The sequence below is a fragment of the Pleuronectes platessa genome, chromosome 3, assembly GCF_947347685.1.
Source record: "Pleuronectes platessa chromosome 3, fPlePla1.1, whole genome shotgun sequence".
NCBI lineage: Eukaryota > Metazoa > Chordata > Actinopteri > Pleuronectiformes > Pleuronectidae > Pleuronectes > Pleuronectes platessa.
Window position 1 is genome coordinate 5,849,304 of NC_070628.1, and position 20,231 is coordinate 5,869,534.

General features: G+C 44.8%; 2 protein-coding genes across 2 annotated transcripts in view; both read right to left on the reverse strand.

The window, feature by feature from the left end:
- The window catches only part of radil (Ras association and DIL domains), an 18,097-nt gene extending 14,130 nt beyond the window's left edge, over positions 1-3,967 (reverse strand). The window contains 4 exon segments of the mRNA XM_053416809.1: positions 1-84; positions 2,507-2,692; positions 2,748-3,072; positions 3,884-3,967. The exon segment at positions 1-84 is cut by the window's left edge and continues 24 nt beyond it. Of these exon segments, the coding sequence (XP_053272784.1) occupies positions 1-84; positions 2,507-2,692; positions 2,748-3,072; positions 3,884-3,967 (679 nt within the window).
- A 9,371-nt stretch (positions 3,968-13,338) lies between these two features.
- Positions 13,339-19,682, reverse strand: LOC128437170 (monocyte to macrophage differentiation factor 2). Its single transcript, XM_053419218.1, has 7 exons — positions 19,669-19,682; positions 15,609-15,690; positions 14,969-15,129; positions 14,739-14,813; positions 14,539-14,640; positions 13,639-13,708; positions 13,339-13,542 (listed from the first exon to the last, which is right to left on the reverse strand). Exons 1-7 carry the CDS (start codon positions 19,680-19,682, stop codon positions 13,339-13,341), a joined length of 708 nt encoding a protein of 235 aa, XP_053275193.1.
- Between the last annotated feature and the right edge of the window lie 549 nt (positions 19,683-20,231).

The following is a 20,231-nucleotide window of genomic DNA, read 5'->3' on the forward strand; positions in this document are numbered from 1 at the left end:
GACCACACCGTAGGGGGGAGCTCCTGTGTTTGCCAAGTCCGGACCGACCCATTAGAGCCGCCAGGAATTGGGGGGTTTTGGGCCCTACAGCAGGGTGGGAGGGGTTAGGGAGGCTGAGAAAACACCCTCCTCTCCAAAACACCAAGCAAAGCAGAGAATAACCCCCATAGAAACACACACACACAGACACACACACACACACACCATCCGCACACCTCAACACAGGTGTGCACTGTGGAGCAGAAAGGGTCTGTGGTGTTTCTATGGAGTCACATCACCAGTAAGAGGAAGAGATACCCAGTTAAAGGTGTGAAGAACAGGATTTTCCTCCCATTGTATCACTGTCAAATCAACAAACTAATATCTCTGTTGTGTTTTTGTGTTGAATCCAATTCACTCGTTTTTGTCTTCACAGAATTTGGAATTTTCACGTATTCATTGAAAATCCTGTCGACCTTTAAAAGTGCCATCTCATTGTTAAAAAATAGTAGAAGAAACACAATTCACACATGCACATGCACACTCACACAAACCCACAAAAGGGAAAAAGATATAAAAGAAGTAAAGAGAGAAACAAAGGGAATCTCAAGGTGTGTGAGGTTTTCAACACTTCAACACAACGGAGGAAAGGTTAGTGCGAAAATGATATGTGTGTATTAGTTAAAGCGGTTTTATCCCAGAAGGCACCTTGGCGAATATTTTCAAATTAAAAATTAAAAACAAAGAATAACCTGCAAAAATAATTGCTGTCACTACTAAGCACAGTAAATATGAGAGAATTTATTTAAGAGAAAAAAGTTAGGGCTGGTGGTTATATATATATTGCATATGATAAACAAACAGCAGTGAATCTGTGTGTGTGTGTGTATGTGTGTGTGTGTGTGTGTGTGTGTGTGTGTGTGTGTGTGTGTGTGTGTGTGTGTGTGTGTGTGTGTGTGTGTTAAAAATACACCAGTAAGTCACAGTGTTAAGCCGGCTGTTGTGTTCCTTCGCTACAATGAAAACTGCAGTTTATTTTGAGTCTATCCCAACATTCACCGTCCTGCCCTAAATACATAAACTGCAAAAACGGCCAATCTCCACATAATTCAGAATTTACTGCTTTGGGAAGTTCTTGCAGAAAACTGCAGGAAGAAGAAACATTAAAAACAATAAGTGTACTTTTTCCCGGAGGATGAGGAAGATGCTTGTACTGAGGATTGTGGTGATGATGGTATTTACTACATGAATACGTCGTTGTCACATTGATAGTTACTAGTTTGCTGCTGTGCTGATCTGGTTCTGCCTTGAGACATGTAGGATTGTCTCTTGCCTGTTGTCTGTCCTATGTGTAAGGTCACGTTCAAACACATTGACAGAAAGACACTATGGAGACAATCTAATCTAATCTTGCATCACACGTTTCCTGGGATTTGTTGACCGTTAGAAATATGTCCACAACCACCAGCCTCATCCTCTCAGGGTCTCACGCTCGCCTCCTCTGCCGTCTGACTGTAGAGCTGGAGCGCTCCACACTGAGGAGCAGAGCAGGAGACTGCTGACTGACTCTGGCTTCCACAGAAGTTGACATAGCAACCAGTAAACCCTGGCATGCCTCATGAGACATTATGTGCTGCTGCAAAGTGCTACCTCCGACTGTGAGGCTGGAAATACTCTGAATCTCTCTGAACACGGCTGTGCACCAACTGGATGCTTGTGAACTGCTTGGGCAGGATGCACAGGGAGGAGTGTGTGCACGTGTGTGTGTGTGTGTGTGTGTGTGTGTGTGTGTAGCTGGAATCAATCAGTAAATTTCACATAAAGGTCATTGCTTGATAGACATAGATTCATTTATACTGCAATGCAGATGTTAAGACACAACAGCTGTTTTCCTGAGTGTGAATTCGACTTGTTTACATATTATCTATTGATAATACACAGTTGAGGATTGAGCCAGAACATTGTAGTAGAAATGTGTCATTCATGAAAACAGTAACACAAATCCACACCTCCGGTTGCAAAAGGATTCAGCTTTCACTCAATCAATCGACCAGCTGTCTGTGCAATTCTACTGCACTGTGTCTGAGTTGGTGTGTTTGTGTGTGTGTGTGCGTGTGTCTGTGTGTTAATTGCTGATGACAGTGTGTGTAAGTGTGTGATTGTATGTAAAATAATCTGAGAGGAGACCATGTCTTCACAGGAGAGCAGCTCCATTTAAAACAAACACTAGTAATCTTACAGAAATAATATCTAGAAGATAATAACTGACAAAAAGTTTTATACTGCATCACACACACACACACACACACCCACCCACACACACCCACACTCTGCAGAGGAGCTAACGAGCTGTGCTTTTCTGCTGAGTTTGACATGTTAAGAAAGGACAGGAGTTAGACCAGCTGCTGTGTGTGTGTGTGTGTGTTTGTGTGTGTGCACAGCTTTGTATGTGTGTCCCTTGTCCGTCTGACGTGTGTGTGTGCCCTGTTTGTGTTTACGTGTGTCTCTGCTTGTGTGTTTTCCTCACCAGCAGTGATGGTGTCCTTCTCCTTGGCGTTGAGCTCCTCCACCTCTGCTCTCCGGCGCAGCTCGAACCTGCGAGCGTGTCCTTCTCTTGGTTTCCACAGCTCCTGGAGCAGCAGCGGCTTTTCATTGTCTCCCAGTGCACGCAGGCACTCAGTCCTCCACCCGCCTCCCCCTATCCCGCCCCCCCCTATCACATCCCCCCCTATCACCCCCCCCCCCTATCACACTTCCCTCTATCTCACTTCCCCCTTCCAAGTGTCCGATCACATCGCACAGGACGTACGTGTGGGCGGCAGCCTTGTTGAGCGAGTAGCGTTCGAGTGCCTCTTTGACCAGTTCCTGTGCACTGGAGCGTGGCGTGGCCAGGACGCTCTTGTAGTTGGCACCGGCGCAGATTTCATCCCCGAAAATCTTCAGCACCCCGGGGGCCGAGCTCTGCGTGGAGAGTTCAGCCGGGTCGTCGGCCGGCCGCTCTGGGGGTTCGGTGGTAGAGCGGCGGTCCCCCCGGGTGTTTGTTCCAGTTTCTGCTGCAACGCGGTCTCTGTAGCTCAGAGTCCGGTACAGGACCTGGAGGAGAGACAGACAGACAACAATGGACGTCCTGCAGGGCCAGAGTGTCACAGACATCGTGTACAGGACATGTGTCCCGTATAATTAAGGGTCAGATCTCTGATTGGGCAATTAACCATGAGGAGCTGCTGAGGATGGGCGATGTGCACATGGTCTCAATAAACTGGAGATTAATAACAATTCAAAAGTAGTTTTCATAGTTCTTAAAAACTACATGTGAACCAGAATAATATCTATATAATATCTAATAATCTATAGACATGCTATTGAGCTAAATGCTAACATCAGCATGCAAACATACTCAGTGACAGAGAGGTATTTAGTCGACTTGATAAAGTAAAGTAAAGTTCCAGGTGATTTGTGACAGATCACCAAAGTTCTCACGATTCAGTTTCATTCACAACCACAGGAACATGAATGTCAGCAGGATTAATTTTAATTAATGCAAATCTCAACCAAAGTTCATGGCCGTCCATCCAATAGCTGTTCACACACTTCGGTCCAAAATGGTGCTGGCTGACCAACAATCCCTCAAATTAAACCAAATGCACACACAATCATCTGCAGGAATAAATCTCACTACAGTAAAGAATATGTTTTTTTTGTATTTAATGTGAAGGGACAAGTTAAAAAACATATTTAGATATAAAGAGCAAAGCCAGGCAGTTCAATAAATACACTATTAACTATTTACTGGTGTTTGTTTCCTACATTTATTTTGACCTCTATTCAGCTGGGTACTCTCTTGAGAATGACAGTTGTGTGTGTGTGTGTGTGTGTGTGTGTGTGTGTGTGTGTGTGCGTGTACCTGAGTGAAGGTTCTGCTCTGGCGCTTCAGGCGACTCTTGGACGGCAGGGACATGCTCGCCCCAGAGGAGGAACCGTAGAACATGATGCTGCTGTCGGTTCCACACACACACTTCACAACTGAGTGAGTGAGAGAAACACATTTACAGGCTTCGTTTGAAACCACAGCACAGGATTCAATATCTACAGAGGTTAAAAGCCCACATGTGAGTGCATGAAAGGAAATACACAAAGTACCTTGATGCAGTCAGCTCTATCTGCAGAAGCTCTGAAGGTTTAGAGTTGAGTGGCAGACGCTTTGCTTTTCATTTCAGTGTCACCTCTCACACTGGAGGAGGGAGAACAGACAAGAGACAAGATTAATGTCACTTCACAGGAACACTGGAGTTTCCCCTCGTTGAGTTCTGGATCACGGAGGAAACCTCTGGGACTCATATAATTCTGCTGTGGCTTTCAGCTTCGAGATGACTTCTTGACTGAGCTCAGCTGTTTTCACACCCGAGTCCAACCTGCAGATCAACATCTCGCTGCCTGAAGAACCAACACTCTGACCCGGGTTTGATGGAACCAACCACAGATGTCTAGGCTGAGACGGTGGACACCTCAGATCAGGGCCCTTTACAGCTGTGTCTGTATTTGATTCCTGATATCTTACAATAGGGTTTCATGTGTTGACTGTTTTATTTTTGAACAACTTATTATTTGGTGTATAAAACAAGGATCAGTCCAAAGCTGCAGCTAAAATATCTTGCAAAGTTCAGAACTCAAAATTATTCAATTTAAAAGAATAATAAGCAAATAAAACCAGCAAAAGAGAAGAGAATAAGTCGCATTGCACTTTAAAAATGGCTTAATTATGAATTGGTTATCAAAATAATCTACTTGTTTTAGAATATCTATAATTCCACGAACCTGAGTTTGCTGGATGCAATTAACCAGATTTTCTTCATTCTTATCAACCAAATCATGTGACGTGTTTGGTTGTCCAATATGTATGTATTCAATGTTAAATTGAAAAATGGGTTAAGGCAAATTATCTTCTTCTGACCGTTCAAACGATTGATCAGCTTTATAATATTTCATATGTTTGCTTTGCTGCATCGTCTCTCTCTCGTCTTGTTTTCCCGGCTCTCTTGTAAAAAAATAAAACACACATACTGGTGGATATCGGTCACAGGGATAAACTCTTCCTCTGCTTCTATCCAGGTCATGCATTTCTCCCTCCAATAAACAGCTCTGGTTCCAGTCAGTGTCCCTGCAGGAGGCCAGACACTCTTCAGTGTTCACTCTACAGGGATAATAGAATCCTTTTGACTGTTAATCGATTTATCAGCTTTCTAATATTTCATATTTCTTGCCTTGCTGCATCGTCTGTCATTTGTCAGTTTTCTACAAGCATGTTCCTCCCTGTTCTTCTGTTAAACTGATTATACAGCTCGGTAGAAACTGGTGGATTTCAGGTATTAACTCTTCCTCTCTCTGCAAGCAGGTCGTGTGTTTCTCCCTCCACGAACACACACACACACACACACACGCACACACACACACACACACACACACTCACACACACACACACAGCTCTGCTTCCAGCCGGTGTCCCTGCAGCAGCAGGTGAGTCACTCTTCAGTTTTCACTTTACACTGATATAGAACAGAGGAGCAGTATAAGACTTTGTAATAAGCAAACACTTGGCATTTATTGCTTGATTTACAACTTTCATGATGAAGTGAGCATCAAAATCATTGGAATGGATCAGCCCACTAATATTTGTTTTGCCTTTATCTTTCATTTCAGATTTCCTACATGCATTTTCCAATAGGTCTTATATCTTTGAAGGTCTTCTGCACAATTTAAGTCACCATTAGATGTTAGCAGCTGTTAGAGACTATACAATCGAGTGATTTATCCTTTAAATCGTGGATATAGGTCGAACTTGATGGAACGCTGAGGCTGAAGGGGAATCTGACTGGTTCCTACTGGTTTGTACGTCCTTACCTCGATACGTTTTTTAAACTAAACACTTTCCCATTTTAGGACATAGAACAAGATGGAGAACATATCCCTTGTATACTGCACAACCTAATGCCGTCCACCAGTTGATGTGAGTCAAACTGAATATATAACTTGGTGAAACCGGTGAATCCTGTTGAAAGGGAGGACCTCTTCCTCTGCCTGCATCCAGGTCATGCCTGTCTGTCCCTGCAGGAGGTGAGTCACATCTCAATCTTTGCTTTCAGGGGTTGATGAACTCTTTAACGCAGGTTGACTCTCAGGAACATATCACCTCCCCTCAGTTCCTCCATCCACACACATTAATAAATGATTCCAGCAGATATCTGGAGCCGGGCCTAAAAGGTGTTGTTGGAGCTGACTCTGCAGGCCCCGGTGGGACAACGTGACTATTTTAAATGCCCGCTAATCCGCAGTAATCTGGCCACTTGGCCGCAGTTAACTCAATCCTGGGCCCAACAAACCCCTCCTGCACCGCCACACAAAGAAACACACACTCAAAGGCCCTCAATGTTGAGTTGTGCGTTGTTTTTGTGACCCACAGGGGTTGTGTTGCATTTGGTAACCACGTCACACACACACACACACAAACACTCCAACTTCTCCAGCAGCTTCTTGACTTCCTGTCTGCCCTTGCCTTGCCTGAGGGAAGGTCACAATCAAACCCTGCGTGAGGGGAGAAACGCGCAGGGACCAGAAACACGCAATGGGGGGGGGGGGGGCAACACGATATTTTTTTTAAACGCACGCAACTTGTGATGTCTTGCGGGTTCTTGCGGGTTCTTGCGCTTTATTTCGCGTCAGTGGTCGTCAGTGGCAACCGGCGGAGCAACAAAAGGCAGGAGGAAATCCTCAGGAATTAATCCGCCGAGGAGTCGCGAGGCGCCGCGTGAGGAGCTGCGGGCTCGGCCTGTGCGCGTCCGCAGGTGCTCCAGGTGACACGTCGCGATCCATAATCAATAAAGATCAATATCAGTTTCCAACACTCAACAACAAGCAGATTAATAATAATAATAATCTGTGGTTAAATAACAGATGATTAAAAGATGAAATAAAATAGGTCCGTGAAAAGTTGAGGTGTGATTCCCGGTCCCCAGGGTGTCTGTCCCCCGCGGGTCTGTCCCCCCCCACCACCCCGGGCTGTGCTCATACTCACGCTGGCTGCAGTGCGTGGCTCCGGGGAGCTGGGGACTCCTCCTCGGCTCCTCTCGCATTCCGTCTCCCCGACGAGAGTCAGGAAAATCCCGGGGAGGAGGAGTAGAAACAGAATCACCCCCCTACTAACCCTGCTCCGAGCGACCGGGGCTGCCTCCCGCCCTCATCCCCGCAAACAGCCGGTTAACTTGGACCGCAGCCGGCCGCCGGGCGCTCCCCGCTCCGTGCGCACATCTCCGCCGAGTGTCCAGCGACGCGCCGCCGAGCCGCATTCCCTCGTTCGCCGCGGTTCAGAGCAGCCGAGTCGCGACGGAAACACCCGAGCTCCCCCCGCGTCCGCTTCACCTCGGCGCACCTGCCTCTGGTACCCGAGACGACTCCGCCTGGCGGACGCCGAGGGGAACTGCAGGGAGGCGCTGCCCTGGAGGTGTCTCGACACACAACTCCCGACAACACGAGCACGAGCAGCTGCACGAGGACAGGCCGTGATGAAATCTGTTTATTCCCTCACTGCACTTACAGGATATAATAAAGAGTAGATTATCAATCAATCACACTTTTATTTTGTAAAGACAACACAATCTGTCTTATTGGGCTTAAAGGGATAGTTCACTGAAAAATGTAAATTCACTCTTTATCTACTGACCACGTGTGTGTTTGGATAAATGGTACTGGGATTAGTCCAGTAGATGTCTCCTCCACATCATGGTGGCAGTGGCTACGATATAATCTTAAAGGGGCGACAGGGACAGTCCACAAAATGTCCACGTGCACAACGAGTTTGTAATTATATTCACATGTTTTAATATTTCTTGAATAAAAAAAGAGTCCTGACATTGTTGCAGAAGTTTCCACTGGCAGGTTGCTTTCCCTTCACCGTCTGCCCGGCTCATCCCAAACAGCAACATGTTAGCCCTATGTTTATAAATGTGTGTTTGTGTGTAAGTGTGTGTGTGTGTGTGTGTGTGTGTGTGTGTGTGAATGAACGGTACTTACAGGAACCTTTGTGGGTCCAGTGGATCACTCCGACACTGCAGCAATGTCATCTTATGGGGAAACTGCAACAGTCCACGATATATCCAATAGAAGTCAGTTTTGTTTTTCCACCAATAAAAGGCTCAAATTCTGGCTCTTTGCTAAGAATCGGAATAAATCTCTAATTTCTAGATTCACACAAAGAATGGGTAAAACTATACTTTTTTAGGAGATTAACAAATGGCTTGTTTGTTTTCCTCTATCATTTCCAGCTTTCTCACAATTATGATTGCAGTGTAATATCATACAAATAATGTTTCATAAATGAAGTAGTGACACTCTATAGCTTCTTTTATAAACAGGTTTTATCACAAATTACTTGACCTATGGAAAAGCTATAGCTGGCTGCTGGATACATCTGCAGACTGCACTCTTAACTGTGTGTATTGTACACCGTCCAAAATAGCTTTCAAGTATTTCACAACATTATATTTCACGACATGAACAAATATAAAGCTATGATGTGTTTGAAAAGGTGAACAAAAAAGAAATGTCGAGTCTTGGAATACATATTGCATGAAAAAAGCTTTTTTTTTATTACAAGAGAAATAGAAAAGATAAAAGCATTGTTGGCATCATATGGTTCTTATCACAGCACAAAAAGCACCACGGACACAACAACCCAAGTGAAGGAGAAAGACACAGAGAGAATGTCTGATCATAGCATGAGTCGTGTTGGACCAGAGAAAGAAAACACCAGCAGCACTGAGAAACAGAGCCACAATCACAGAGCGTCTGGAAACAATGTACAGAGGGTCCATGAAGGCGTCGTGGAGGGTTTATAAAACCATGGGAGCTCTATACAAAGTCAGGTGGGCGCCGCATGTCCTAACGAGACACATGGACGAGACAGACACGCGTCAAACCCTCAGATACTTCACCTCCGAGTGGACAAACCTGTCCGTGGAACTCTAGTCTCAATCGTCTGGTTCGTCTCGGAGGCTCAAGTAAACACAGAGAGTAACAATACTCAAAGACGCTCTTAAAATTTTAAATAAATAAGGAGAGGTTCAGTTCAAACTGAGCGGGGGGGGGGGGGTCTCGAAAAAACACTTAATTTGATGTTAAAAAACAACAACTTGCTGTTTGAGTATCAAAAACTACACTTCAACCAAAGACGATAACAAAGATATGTGTTCACTCAACTGTGTTTATTGGTCAAATATCTCAAAGATATTGTAATGATAAAAGAAAACATTGATGATAACAGTGGAATCTTGGTGTTTTCAGTTGTTATAACATGATTTGTACTTTTTCGTTCATGTGCTGGTTAAGTTGTAAATATTTGTTTTGTTTTGAGGAAAGAACGTGGAGTGGCAGTTCAGAAACTTCCAGCAAAAGATGTTCTCTTATTACCAATGTGCAGATTTGTTCAATACGAGTGACAGCGACAGGATTAATAATCATGTTATAAGCAACCTTTTGCCACAGACTATTCATTTGTTCTCAGTTTGTCAGTTTGCAATTTACATAAAATATCTTTAAAGTTTGTAAAGTGTGACCTTGGCACGAGGGGAGAATTGTAAGTGTTTGGTTTCATATTGAATCATAGTGTGGATGCAGAATTTTTTTTTTAAATGGCCGCTTAACCTTGTAAACTAAAGCAGTTTCTCCTGAATGACTGTAGCATATGGCTGAGTTGTGTATGATCAATGTGTGACATTAAAAACTGTTGTTGAACAGTAATATACAAAGTAGTGTATTTGTGATACTGTAATTTGCCTCTTGTCCGCCAGGTTCGGCTCCTAATCCGTTCTACATCAACTCAATTGAACAGAACAAACACTTTGACTCTGTTTAATGTCAAGTTCAGCTGACTTGGATATTTCCCCTCACACACACACGGCTCCTGTGGTAGATGTCTGAAAAGGAAAACTTCCATATATTCATATATATATATATAGAAAAAGATCAGGTGAGTGTCGACCACTGTGTATTTTTTGCGGTAACATCTGCTGTAGTTTTGAAGCTTTGGTGAAGATAAGTTTCTACTTCTATTTATTATAGTGAACATATTTTTCTGCCATAATATGCAGTGGGTTTGTGTTGATTTCTCAAGACCTTCCTGGTCCAGTGTGAAGGATTTATTTGGATTCATCATTATGTTTTCATTAAATCACTTGAAACTACAAAATCCCTTCATATCCACAGAGCGGCTCCTCCTCCACCATGATGCCCCTGTCATGTTGCTATAGTGGCCCAGAGGGGACAAACCCCGTCCTGGCTTTAGAGGCTCCCTTTTGAAGGGGCAGGTTCTGGGAGGGGAAGGTGAGGTGAGGGGCAGTTGGTTGCATTCACCGACTGTAAAGATGGACAACGCCAAACACCTCCGATTACAAATGTATACGATAAGGATCTGGAGCCCGTCTTTATAGCATCAAATGACATATTAAAACTAAACTCACTGAAAGAATTATCACTTGAACATCCGTGTGACAATACATTAAAATGTTTGACGTGTACTTTAACTCTTTTGTTTGGTCCATGTCCTATCCATTCACATGGAGGAGGTGGGGTTTATGACCTATACTGCAGCCAGCCACCAGGAGGCGACCAAAACACCTTGGGGAGCAGTAACTTCATCTTTCTTCATATATCATCTAGAGTTGTAATCCTCAACTCAACCACTAGCAGCCACTAAAGTGTCCACCCTGCACCTTTAAAGCTACTTCCTGTTTGGTTACTGTATAAATTTGACCCATGTGTAGAGGCTGCTGCTGTATATTGGGGACGTGACTAAGCAAGTGAGGCAGCGTGGAGCGAGGACAGCTTAAAGGAAAACGGTTTCACAGCTACTTGATAATGAGTTACCGCAGCAGACAGAGCCCGAACACCCACAGCAGCTCTACAGGTGGTTGAATGTGGCTTCACAGGCTTTTGAGCCCGAATGGTCCAGATCCTGAGAGACGGACAGCAGCGGAACTATGTCAAACACAAGCCGAGGTTTTAAAATATGAGACGGTTTGACCTTTTGGTCCTTTAGCCACATGTATCACACCACACAAGCCCGTCCAATAGATCATGTGCCACCACATACACTTTAACACCATGAGAACACATACATATTCAAATGTCTTTTTATGTTTTTTAACGTGTTCAAAGTACATGCGTTCACGTGTAAACATAGACTCAGCCGATCATCGGCTTTGGATTCATGGGAGTCAGATAGTATAGGATACATACGAACACACACACACATGCACACACACACACACCTGAGATGCCTATTGGGCCGGATTGTTCAACAATACTATAGCTTCAGTTTCCTTTCAAGTGTGGGACATGTATGGAAGTCGTGTGCTATCGGTTGCGGCAGTGGGCGAGTCTTCTGGCAGTGCTGAGTCAGACGAGCGGTTGTCCCCCCCGGAGCTTTGACAGACGGGTCATTTAAGATGGCGATGACAAAGATATTCCTCTAAGTACGTCAGAATAAAATATGGATGAAGTCAACATATACTCCACCTCATTGATAAATATATACTGTTATAGTTCGTACCGGTGACATCTTCACTCACTAAACCTAATCAACAACAGTAAACTATTAGAATTCAGTAAATATTCTAGAAAAAAATCGACTAAAATAGAGCTTGATCACGGGTAAACTCCTCCAGACTGAAACCATGAATATCAGTCAACATAAAAATAAAAGCATTCTAGTGTCATGCTTGATCCGGACATCACAGTAAATCACCGACTGAAGCAACGGCTGTTAAAACCATATCGTGTACTAGAGTGTAGAAAAGCACGACTAATAACAATAACAGTAATAATACAATCTAGAGCTCTGAATTGGAATAGTAAATTACTGATGTTGCGACCTCTTAAATATAAACACCTAATAAAACCTTCTGTCTGTGACGATGATGATAATACTTTTAAATAATCACGATAGCCGAGTCAGTTCATTGTAAACACTGTCGTTCTCTTGATAATAAGACGATGTCCCCGGACTCGGCTCCCGAGCGCTGGACGTGGACACGCACCACAAAGAGAGAAATCTTCAAGACTAGCAATCGAACCCCTGATCGTTGGAATGAAACTGAATTCCTGCTAAAAAAACCGCTTTAAAATAGGATTGAAATGAATTGAGCTGTGTCTCAGTTTACAGGCTAGCCTCCCTGGAAGAGCCGACTCATCTCAGCGGGCTGACGGGGCTGGTTTCAGAGGCTCCTCCTCCAAACGCGGCCTTCTTACTGGTCAAACTGGTTTCTGCGACTCTCGGTGTCCTACAATCTATCGCATGCCGGTCAGTGGCTTAATGGTGCGTTCAAATTTCCTTTTCCCCTCATAAAGTCAGGAAATGTCACATCATAAGTGCGAGGTGTTTGGCTTCAGGTGGTCATCCGTCACTAAACCAGTACAGGGGGCAATCCATGCAAGGTCTTCATTTCCACTGGGGATGATTTATTCACTGAATCTCTGTAAACACCTCCGTCCTCTCAGCCGTCACAATCTACATCCACTGGATTGATTTTCTATTTTGCACTAAGAGCAACGATCTTTCAAAGTAAGAGGACGTCTTGTCTGAGCATTTTTGCCCTAAGAATCGTCTCACAGGCTAAATTAAGTTTGGCCTGACTCTCTGATTGGCGGAAGTTGTCGGCTAATATGTGGCCTCGCAGGAATATCTGCAAATGCTTGTCAGGGCTTTTTAAAATCGTTAGGAATAAATTTGAATGTTGATTGGCAGCTAAGATTCTCCTAAAAAGAATCTTAAAATAACATCATCACCCTAAAGATAAAGCGGTAGCAGGTTTCTGCAAATCCAGCAAAACCCATCAATAAAACTTAAAAGGATTTTAAGGGATTTGCATTAATAATTCCACAATATTTTTCTTGTATTGACTGATACTGCAGAATGCATCTGAAACCAAACCCATGCCCATGAAATAATGGATTCCGGGCATACACTTCACTATTTATCCTTGTAAACAGTCTGTAAAAGATGGTAAACAGAGCGTTGCCTGTAAATTAAAGTGATGTGGATGTAATCATCGAACCCGGCCCAGTATCATCACTCTTCTTCACTGGTTTGTGTGAGTTCCCAGTGAAGACCACGGGCATGTTTGACTCTACGGGTTAACGAGGAGCACTTGAACGCAGCATCAGTTTTGGTCTGAGTGAGGTTAGACTGTATTATTTGAGGGGGGGGGAGGCACATGGTCGCGCATCTATCCTCCCAGCGAGGCAACCCCTGAATCTGAACACAGCTCCCGTCATCTCAGGAGCTGCCCCCCCGTGAGGTCACTGCTGATGTCATCTGGAGGTCTGAACCTGATTGGGCGGCTGGGCATAGAGGTACCTCCAGATGGCGTAGTAGTGTATGGCGGCTCCCATCGCTACAAACAGGTGCCAGATGGCGTGAGCGAACGGGACGATGCCGTCGCTTTTGAAGAAGACCATCCCCAGACAGTAGCAGGCTCCGCCCACCAGAAGCTCCCACAGGCCCGACTGCTCCGGCTGCGAAGAGACAGGAAGTTCAATTTGTTTTGCAGATATTACAGATGAGACGTGTTCAAACCACACAGGAGAGGCTGGAAGGAGGGGGGGGCTCACCATTGAGAGGATGACCAGGGCTGGAAAAACACCCATCACCGTGTAGCAGATCAACTCCATGATCTTGTACCTGAGACAGAGAGGGGGGGTGCGAGCACGGCTGTTCAATCTCGACCACGGAAACAGTGTGAGTGATAAAATAATCTCAGCTCAGGGATCCATCTACCACGACTCTCTGAGATGTGGGTCTTATCTCTAGGGGGCACCAGGGGGGTAAGAGTTTGTCACTTCATACAGCGCCATCTTGTTTTTACAAGAAACCGGAGGTAACCATATTTGGAAGAGAGGGAGGCGGAGCCTAACTGAGAGCTCTGGGAGGCTGCACGCCCACGTACACCTACAGCCTGCACCGATTGGACGGTACTGACTGTCACTCACACGGGATTCATGCCCCAATGCAAGAGGCAACTTCTTGAAGACAACATGTTCACAATGATTTGCCTGTGCAGCCACAAGAAAAAACGATCCTTCAAAATAAAAGACAGGATCCTCTCACTCTCCCCCTCTATACTGCTGAGAGTAATGAAACCAGTTCAATACTATTGTAAGGATAAAATAATAAATGCATATTAAAACATGCAACTTCACAAAGTGGCTTCATGAAGAGGTGCAGAAGAAAACCCTTAAAGTCATGTAAGTGCTTTAACTTAAATTTAAGCTTAAATTAATGTCTGTTCTCTAGTTGCAGCATAACATAAACCAACATATGTTTTAATCGTCTCTTCACAGTAAGATTTTCATTTTTGTAGAAAGACAATCTTGTATAGGGAGGAACACCTAAGCATGTGATGAAAAAACTAGTAAATGGACCTTTGAGTTGAGATTGTTTTATCACGTTAATTGGATCAATAAATAAACAGTAAATCAGATTTGAGTAAATGTTTGGATGTATGAGCCGACCTCTCATGGAAGAAGAAGACGTAGGTGGTACCAAACGAGGCCATGACCCACACCAGCCAGCGCATGTGGCACGCCCAAGGACCCAGCTCCCGCAGGTTCAGCCTGGACGTGAAACAGAAAAACACAAATATAGAATATATTCACAGGAACACTGTCCACACCTCCAGAGACACACGTGAACGACAGGCTGAGTTGTTTACCACGGGGCGTAGGAGGCAGCGATGAAGAAGTAGATCACCATCCTGTCACACATGTGGAAACAGTGCTCCACAGACCTGCAGAGAGAAACCAAGAAGCCTCTGTTCATAGATGAAGCCTCAGTGTGGGAGGCAGGGATTCGTTCCAGACACGCTTTCCAAAAATCCTTTTTTCAATCTCCACAGAAAAACACCAGATACTGGAAAAGCTAAACGTGTGTGTGTGTTTGTACCGTAAGTGGCTCTTCTTCCAGGCCACCGTGTGGAACAGGGTGGAGATGATGAAGAGCGAGGTGAGCCCCGCCCCGTACACCCAGGCCGACATGCGCTCCCATTGGTCCTCTGAATGGAGGTGCAGCAGGGAGCTGCCCAGCAGGCTGGGGATTATCCATAACTACATGAAGTCACAACAGAAGCGAGACATGAGACGGAAATCGATGCTGAATACATGATGTTCGAGATGTGTGTGTGTGTGTGTGTGTGTGTTTGTGTGTTTGTGTGTGTGTGTGTGTGTGTGTGGTGTGTGTGTATGTGTTTGTGTGTGTGTGTGTTTGTGTGTGTGTGGTGTGAAATAAACCTGATGGTGTCTCATTTAACTGGACTTTTCTCCTGCTTTCCTGGAGTGTGTTATTTCATCATTATGTGGCTGTGTGTGTGTGTGTGTGTGTGTGTGTGTGTGTGTGTGTGTGTGTGTGTGTGTGTGTGTGTGTGTGTGTGTGTGTGTGTGTGTGTGTGTGTGTGTGTGTGGTGTGAAATAAACCTGATGGTGTCTCATTTATCTGGATTTTTCTCCTGCTTTCCTGGAGTGTGTTATTTCATCATTATGTGGCTGTGTGTGTGTGTGTGTGTGTGTGTGTGTGTGTGGGCGCTCACCGCATGCGTAGCACAGTTGGCAGCGTGCTCATACTCTGTGGGCTGGTATCTCTTGTTAGGAGGAACACGGTTGTTCATAAACCTGGAAGTGACACAAACCAACAGATTGAGAATTTAAATATTCAACAGCCTCTTCATGAGCTGCAACAAGTAGACGATCAGTCACATGGAAGAAAAGCAATAAATTCATTGTTTGTTTTTGGCAAAAAAACATTAAAGCAATAACCCACAACTTCTCTGTTTTCAGTACGTGAACATTTTCCCTTGTTCAGAAACAACAGATCAGTAAATCAGGAAAATAACTGAAAGTGGAAATATCTTTAACATAACAGTAAAAAATATGAAATCAACCTTCAAGTAGAGCTGAAAATACATAAAATACAAATCTTTTTCTTTGTTATTGATCTCCCGTCTTTCAAACAACACATGTTTATTAATATGTGACATCTTCTTCATTTCAAATCCTTATATCAACGTTTTTCTTCTGAAAGTCGTGGAAACGTGTCAAACATCTTCATAGTTTGTTTCTCAGCGATGCTCATAACCCCCCCCCCCCACACCGTCGCTTAGCAACGCTAGATCATGCTTCAACTTGTTGCCATGGCTGCTGTTGCCCGGCAACAGTGGGTAACCGCGTACCGACTGAACCACAGATTTTTTTCCAGATGATCTCTTTCATGAGCACATGTACACACACACACACACACACACACACACACACACACACACGCACACACACACACGCACACACAAGCACACACACATGCACACAAGCACATACATGCATGTTCTGTTGTGTGTCTTTTCTGAGAACATGAACACGCCTCAGAAACACAAACAGGCGCCGCTCTGTCACTGATGTCACTGTTGTCATGGAAACCAGCGAGCAGGGATGTCCTCTCCTCTTTCATCTTTCTTCCCTCTTCTTCTTCTTCTTCTCCTCCTCCATCTCTCTTCCTCCTCCTGTTCCCCGGCTGCGTCTCCTCCCTGCTTCCCCGATGATTCAATTAACATGCAGGACAGCAGACGACGTCCACGCAGACAAACATGGACACGTGTGCGCACACTCACATGCACGTAGACACACACACACACACCCACACATGCACACATGCACTCACACAAACCACAACCCCTCCCTGTTTTTATGCTGCATCTTGCAGAACAAGATTTCATAAGAGACCTAGATTTAGCGATGTCTCTGTCTCTCTCTCTCTCTCTCTCTAAGACACACACACATATACACACACACACACACACACACAACAACACACACCAGTACACATTGTTCTAAGATTCCAGGGAGATAGAATGACACAGAGGCTTCCATGGGAGGGAAAACCACCATTAAAAATTCATAACACACGTGAACAGTCAGTTAGCTTTTGAAACTTGAAGATGTCTCAGCCATCGTTAACAAACCACATTATGCATCTATGGAGCCATGCATGTGTGTCTCATATCACGGGGGGGGGGGGGGGGGGGGGAATACACTGCTAGGCCAAATTCACAGAGCAAAATTAACATGTTCTCCATCTTTAGCATTTAGAAAAATCTTGTGTTTCAGTATCAGCAGAGCTAAATCAGCCTTAAATCAAACCTCGCTGTCTCTCTATGTGATGAACTGTCTCTTCATTACAGTAGATCAGGACTCCAGTGATTCTGGACGGACAGATCCAGGACAGGAGGGGACAAAAGACCCAGAATCCACCTCTCATACTGGGAATTATACGTCAGGGATCTTAATCCTTTTTCCTCCTCCTCCTCCTCCTCCGTCGTGTGTTCGTTCCTCAAGCAGCTGTTTTTTTTTTTTAAGTGACACTAATTCAGAGCTATTAATACGAAGTGACCCAACCCAGAAACACACCGTCCCCGTCCCGGATACAAGGCTCCACCGCCCTGTGTCCCCCCCCCGCCGTCTGGTTGGCTGTGTCTGTGGTGTGTGTGTCAGTGCCAGTGCCCAGCAGGCCTGGCCGGTTCATTAATGACTTTATCAAGCTGGCTGATAATTAGCAGGCAGAGATCCAGAGGGGAGCTCATACAGAGCGGCCAGCAGCCGGCCGGACAGAAGGAACTACCTCTGCCTCAGTCGTCTCATCGAAGCCTGAAGACCACGACCCCAGTTCACTTAATGGTCAGCGTGAATTAATATTACAGACTGGTTTAGGGTCAAGGCGGCGCTGCTCTTTGTCCACGTGTGGGCGCTGGTGGAAAGTACTTAAGAAAACGTGAAGCGAAAACAAAACACAACGCCAGAAGATTAAAAATGACCGTTTAGAAAAGTCATCTGGAGAAACTTTTCAATAATAATGTTTGCAACCTTATAAAAGATTCCCTATGTATCAAAACACTGCTGATGCATTGTGAGGTACAGACACTTGATCCGCTTGCTTCTTATCAACTGTTTTTCTACTGATTTAGTTTAAAACAACAACCTTCACACAGGAGCCAGAATAACAGTGTGGCCTAGGGGGGTAGAGTGGTCGTTCTCCAACAAGAAGGTTGCTGGTTCAATCCCCACTCTTCCCCATCTGCCTGCCGAAGTGTCCTTGGCAAGATACTGAACCCCTAAAATGGCCCCTCATAAATGTTGAGTGTACTAATTGTAAGTCGCTTTGGACAAAAGCGTCAGCCAAATGACATGAAATCAAAAAGTTATAATAATAACTCTTCAAACCAAACAGAAACAATGGTTATTTTTCTCTTTTTTGATTATTAATTTAGTCCGAGGACAGTTTGTACAATCCCTCAAACACGTCTTTTAAATGATTAAAACTGCAAGAAAAGCCGCGACTCTTCATCAAACAACTGATATTAGACTCTGTTGGTGATCGTCTATGGTTTGTGTTGTTTAAGTTGTAAAGAAGAGGCCAAAAAAAGCTGCAAAAATTATGAAAAAATAACCTCCCGCCTTCTTATTTATGGCAAAAGGTGTAAAAAGTCAGAAGCTGTCATGCAGGACAACTCATATCAGGTTACATTAAACTATTTGTCTTCAGCCTCGGTCTGACTTTACACACGAGATGATTGTTTGTTCCATATCTGAGTTAATGTCTCAGCTGAGGGGCGTGTTGCTCGAGGGCTCGAGGCAAACATGTGGATTTAAAAGGATCTCCTGCAGCGTGGTCGTCTCTGAGAGATGAAGCAACAACAATCTTGATTATCGCGTGACTGTTTTGAGTCGTTTTTCAAGCACAACACAAAAAATATGATGGTTCTTGCCTCTCAAGTCTCAAGGCAGCCTCATCAGAGACCCAACCCGGCTTTCTCGTGTTCGTCCATACGTGTCCAGTGAGTCTCATCAGAGACTGAGGACAGCGTGTGTGTCTGTGAGGCCTCCTGTGTCTCAGAGGAGGATGAGCACATACACAATGAGAGAGGAGGCGTGAAGAGATAGCCAAGACGAGGAGGAGGAGGAGGAGGAGGAAGAGGAAAGTGGCAGGTGTGTGTTTTTCTTAAATTTGTTTGTCAAGCAAATAAACAATGACTAGTTATTGGACACATTGAAAAAAGGTTGATTTATATTCTAAGATAACTCCTAATACCTCAGCATCATTGTTACCATCAGGCATCAACATGAGAAAAAATTATATTTATTTCTAATAATAACCTAAAATGTGAACTACCTCACAAGATTAATTTACATCAGTAGTTATTAAAAACAGATCATTTGTAACCCTCCTCCTCCTCCTCCTCCTCCTCCTCCTCCTCTTCCTCCTCCTCCTTCTCCTTCTCCTCCTCCTCAGCATCACTCCCAGGCATCAACATGAGGATAATTTCTATTTCTTTCTAACAATACATAATATTATCAGCAAGGTAAATGATATTAAACAATGTGACCAATCATCAGTAGTTATGAAATACACATTGGAAAAAGGGATGACTTATTATTATAAAGAGATCATTTCCAAACCCCTCTCCTCCTCCTCCTCCTCCTCCTCCTCCTCCTCCTCCTCCTCAGCATCACTACCAGGCACCAACATGAGGAACATTTACATTTATTCCTGACAATAAAATAATAATATCATGCAGGTAGATGTCGTGAAATAACGGGACCTACCTTACTAGATTCATTTACAGTGGAAATCAGCAACAGTTTGCCAGCAGACGGACGGTGTGTGTGTGTGTGTGTGTGTGTGTGTGTCTGCCTGTGTGTGTGTGTGTGTGTCTGTGTGTGAGGCTGGAGCCTGGATCCGTTCGGTCCGGAGCGAATCACCGATCTGATCACTTCAGCTCCGGCGGTAACGGACTCATCTCGGGTAACGGAACGGGAAACGGAACGGAACGTGACGGGCAGCGCGGTGTCACCGGAGACGTCGTCTTCCGATCCGCATCTCAGGCACCGGGACACGGATTCATCCCCGAACCCAGCGGCTGCTCCAGAGGATCCGGTCCGGAGGAGGTGTGGGCGTCCGGGTGGTGGTGGTGTGTGTGTTTGTGTGTGTGTGTGGGTGGGGTAGGGGGGGAAGAGCCGGTTCTCGTGCACGGTCGGTGGTGGTGGTGGTGGTGGTGGTCCCGCTGCTGTCTCTCTCTCCCTCTGTCTCTTTCTCTTTCTTTCTCTCTCTCTCTCCCCCCTCCCTCGCTCTCTCTCATCACGACTCGGCGAGCAGGTTGTTTTCCATC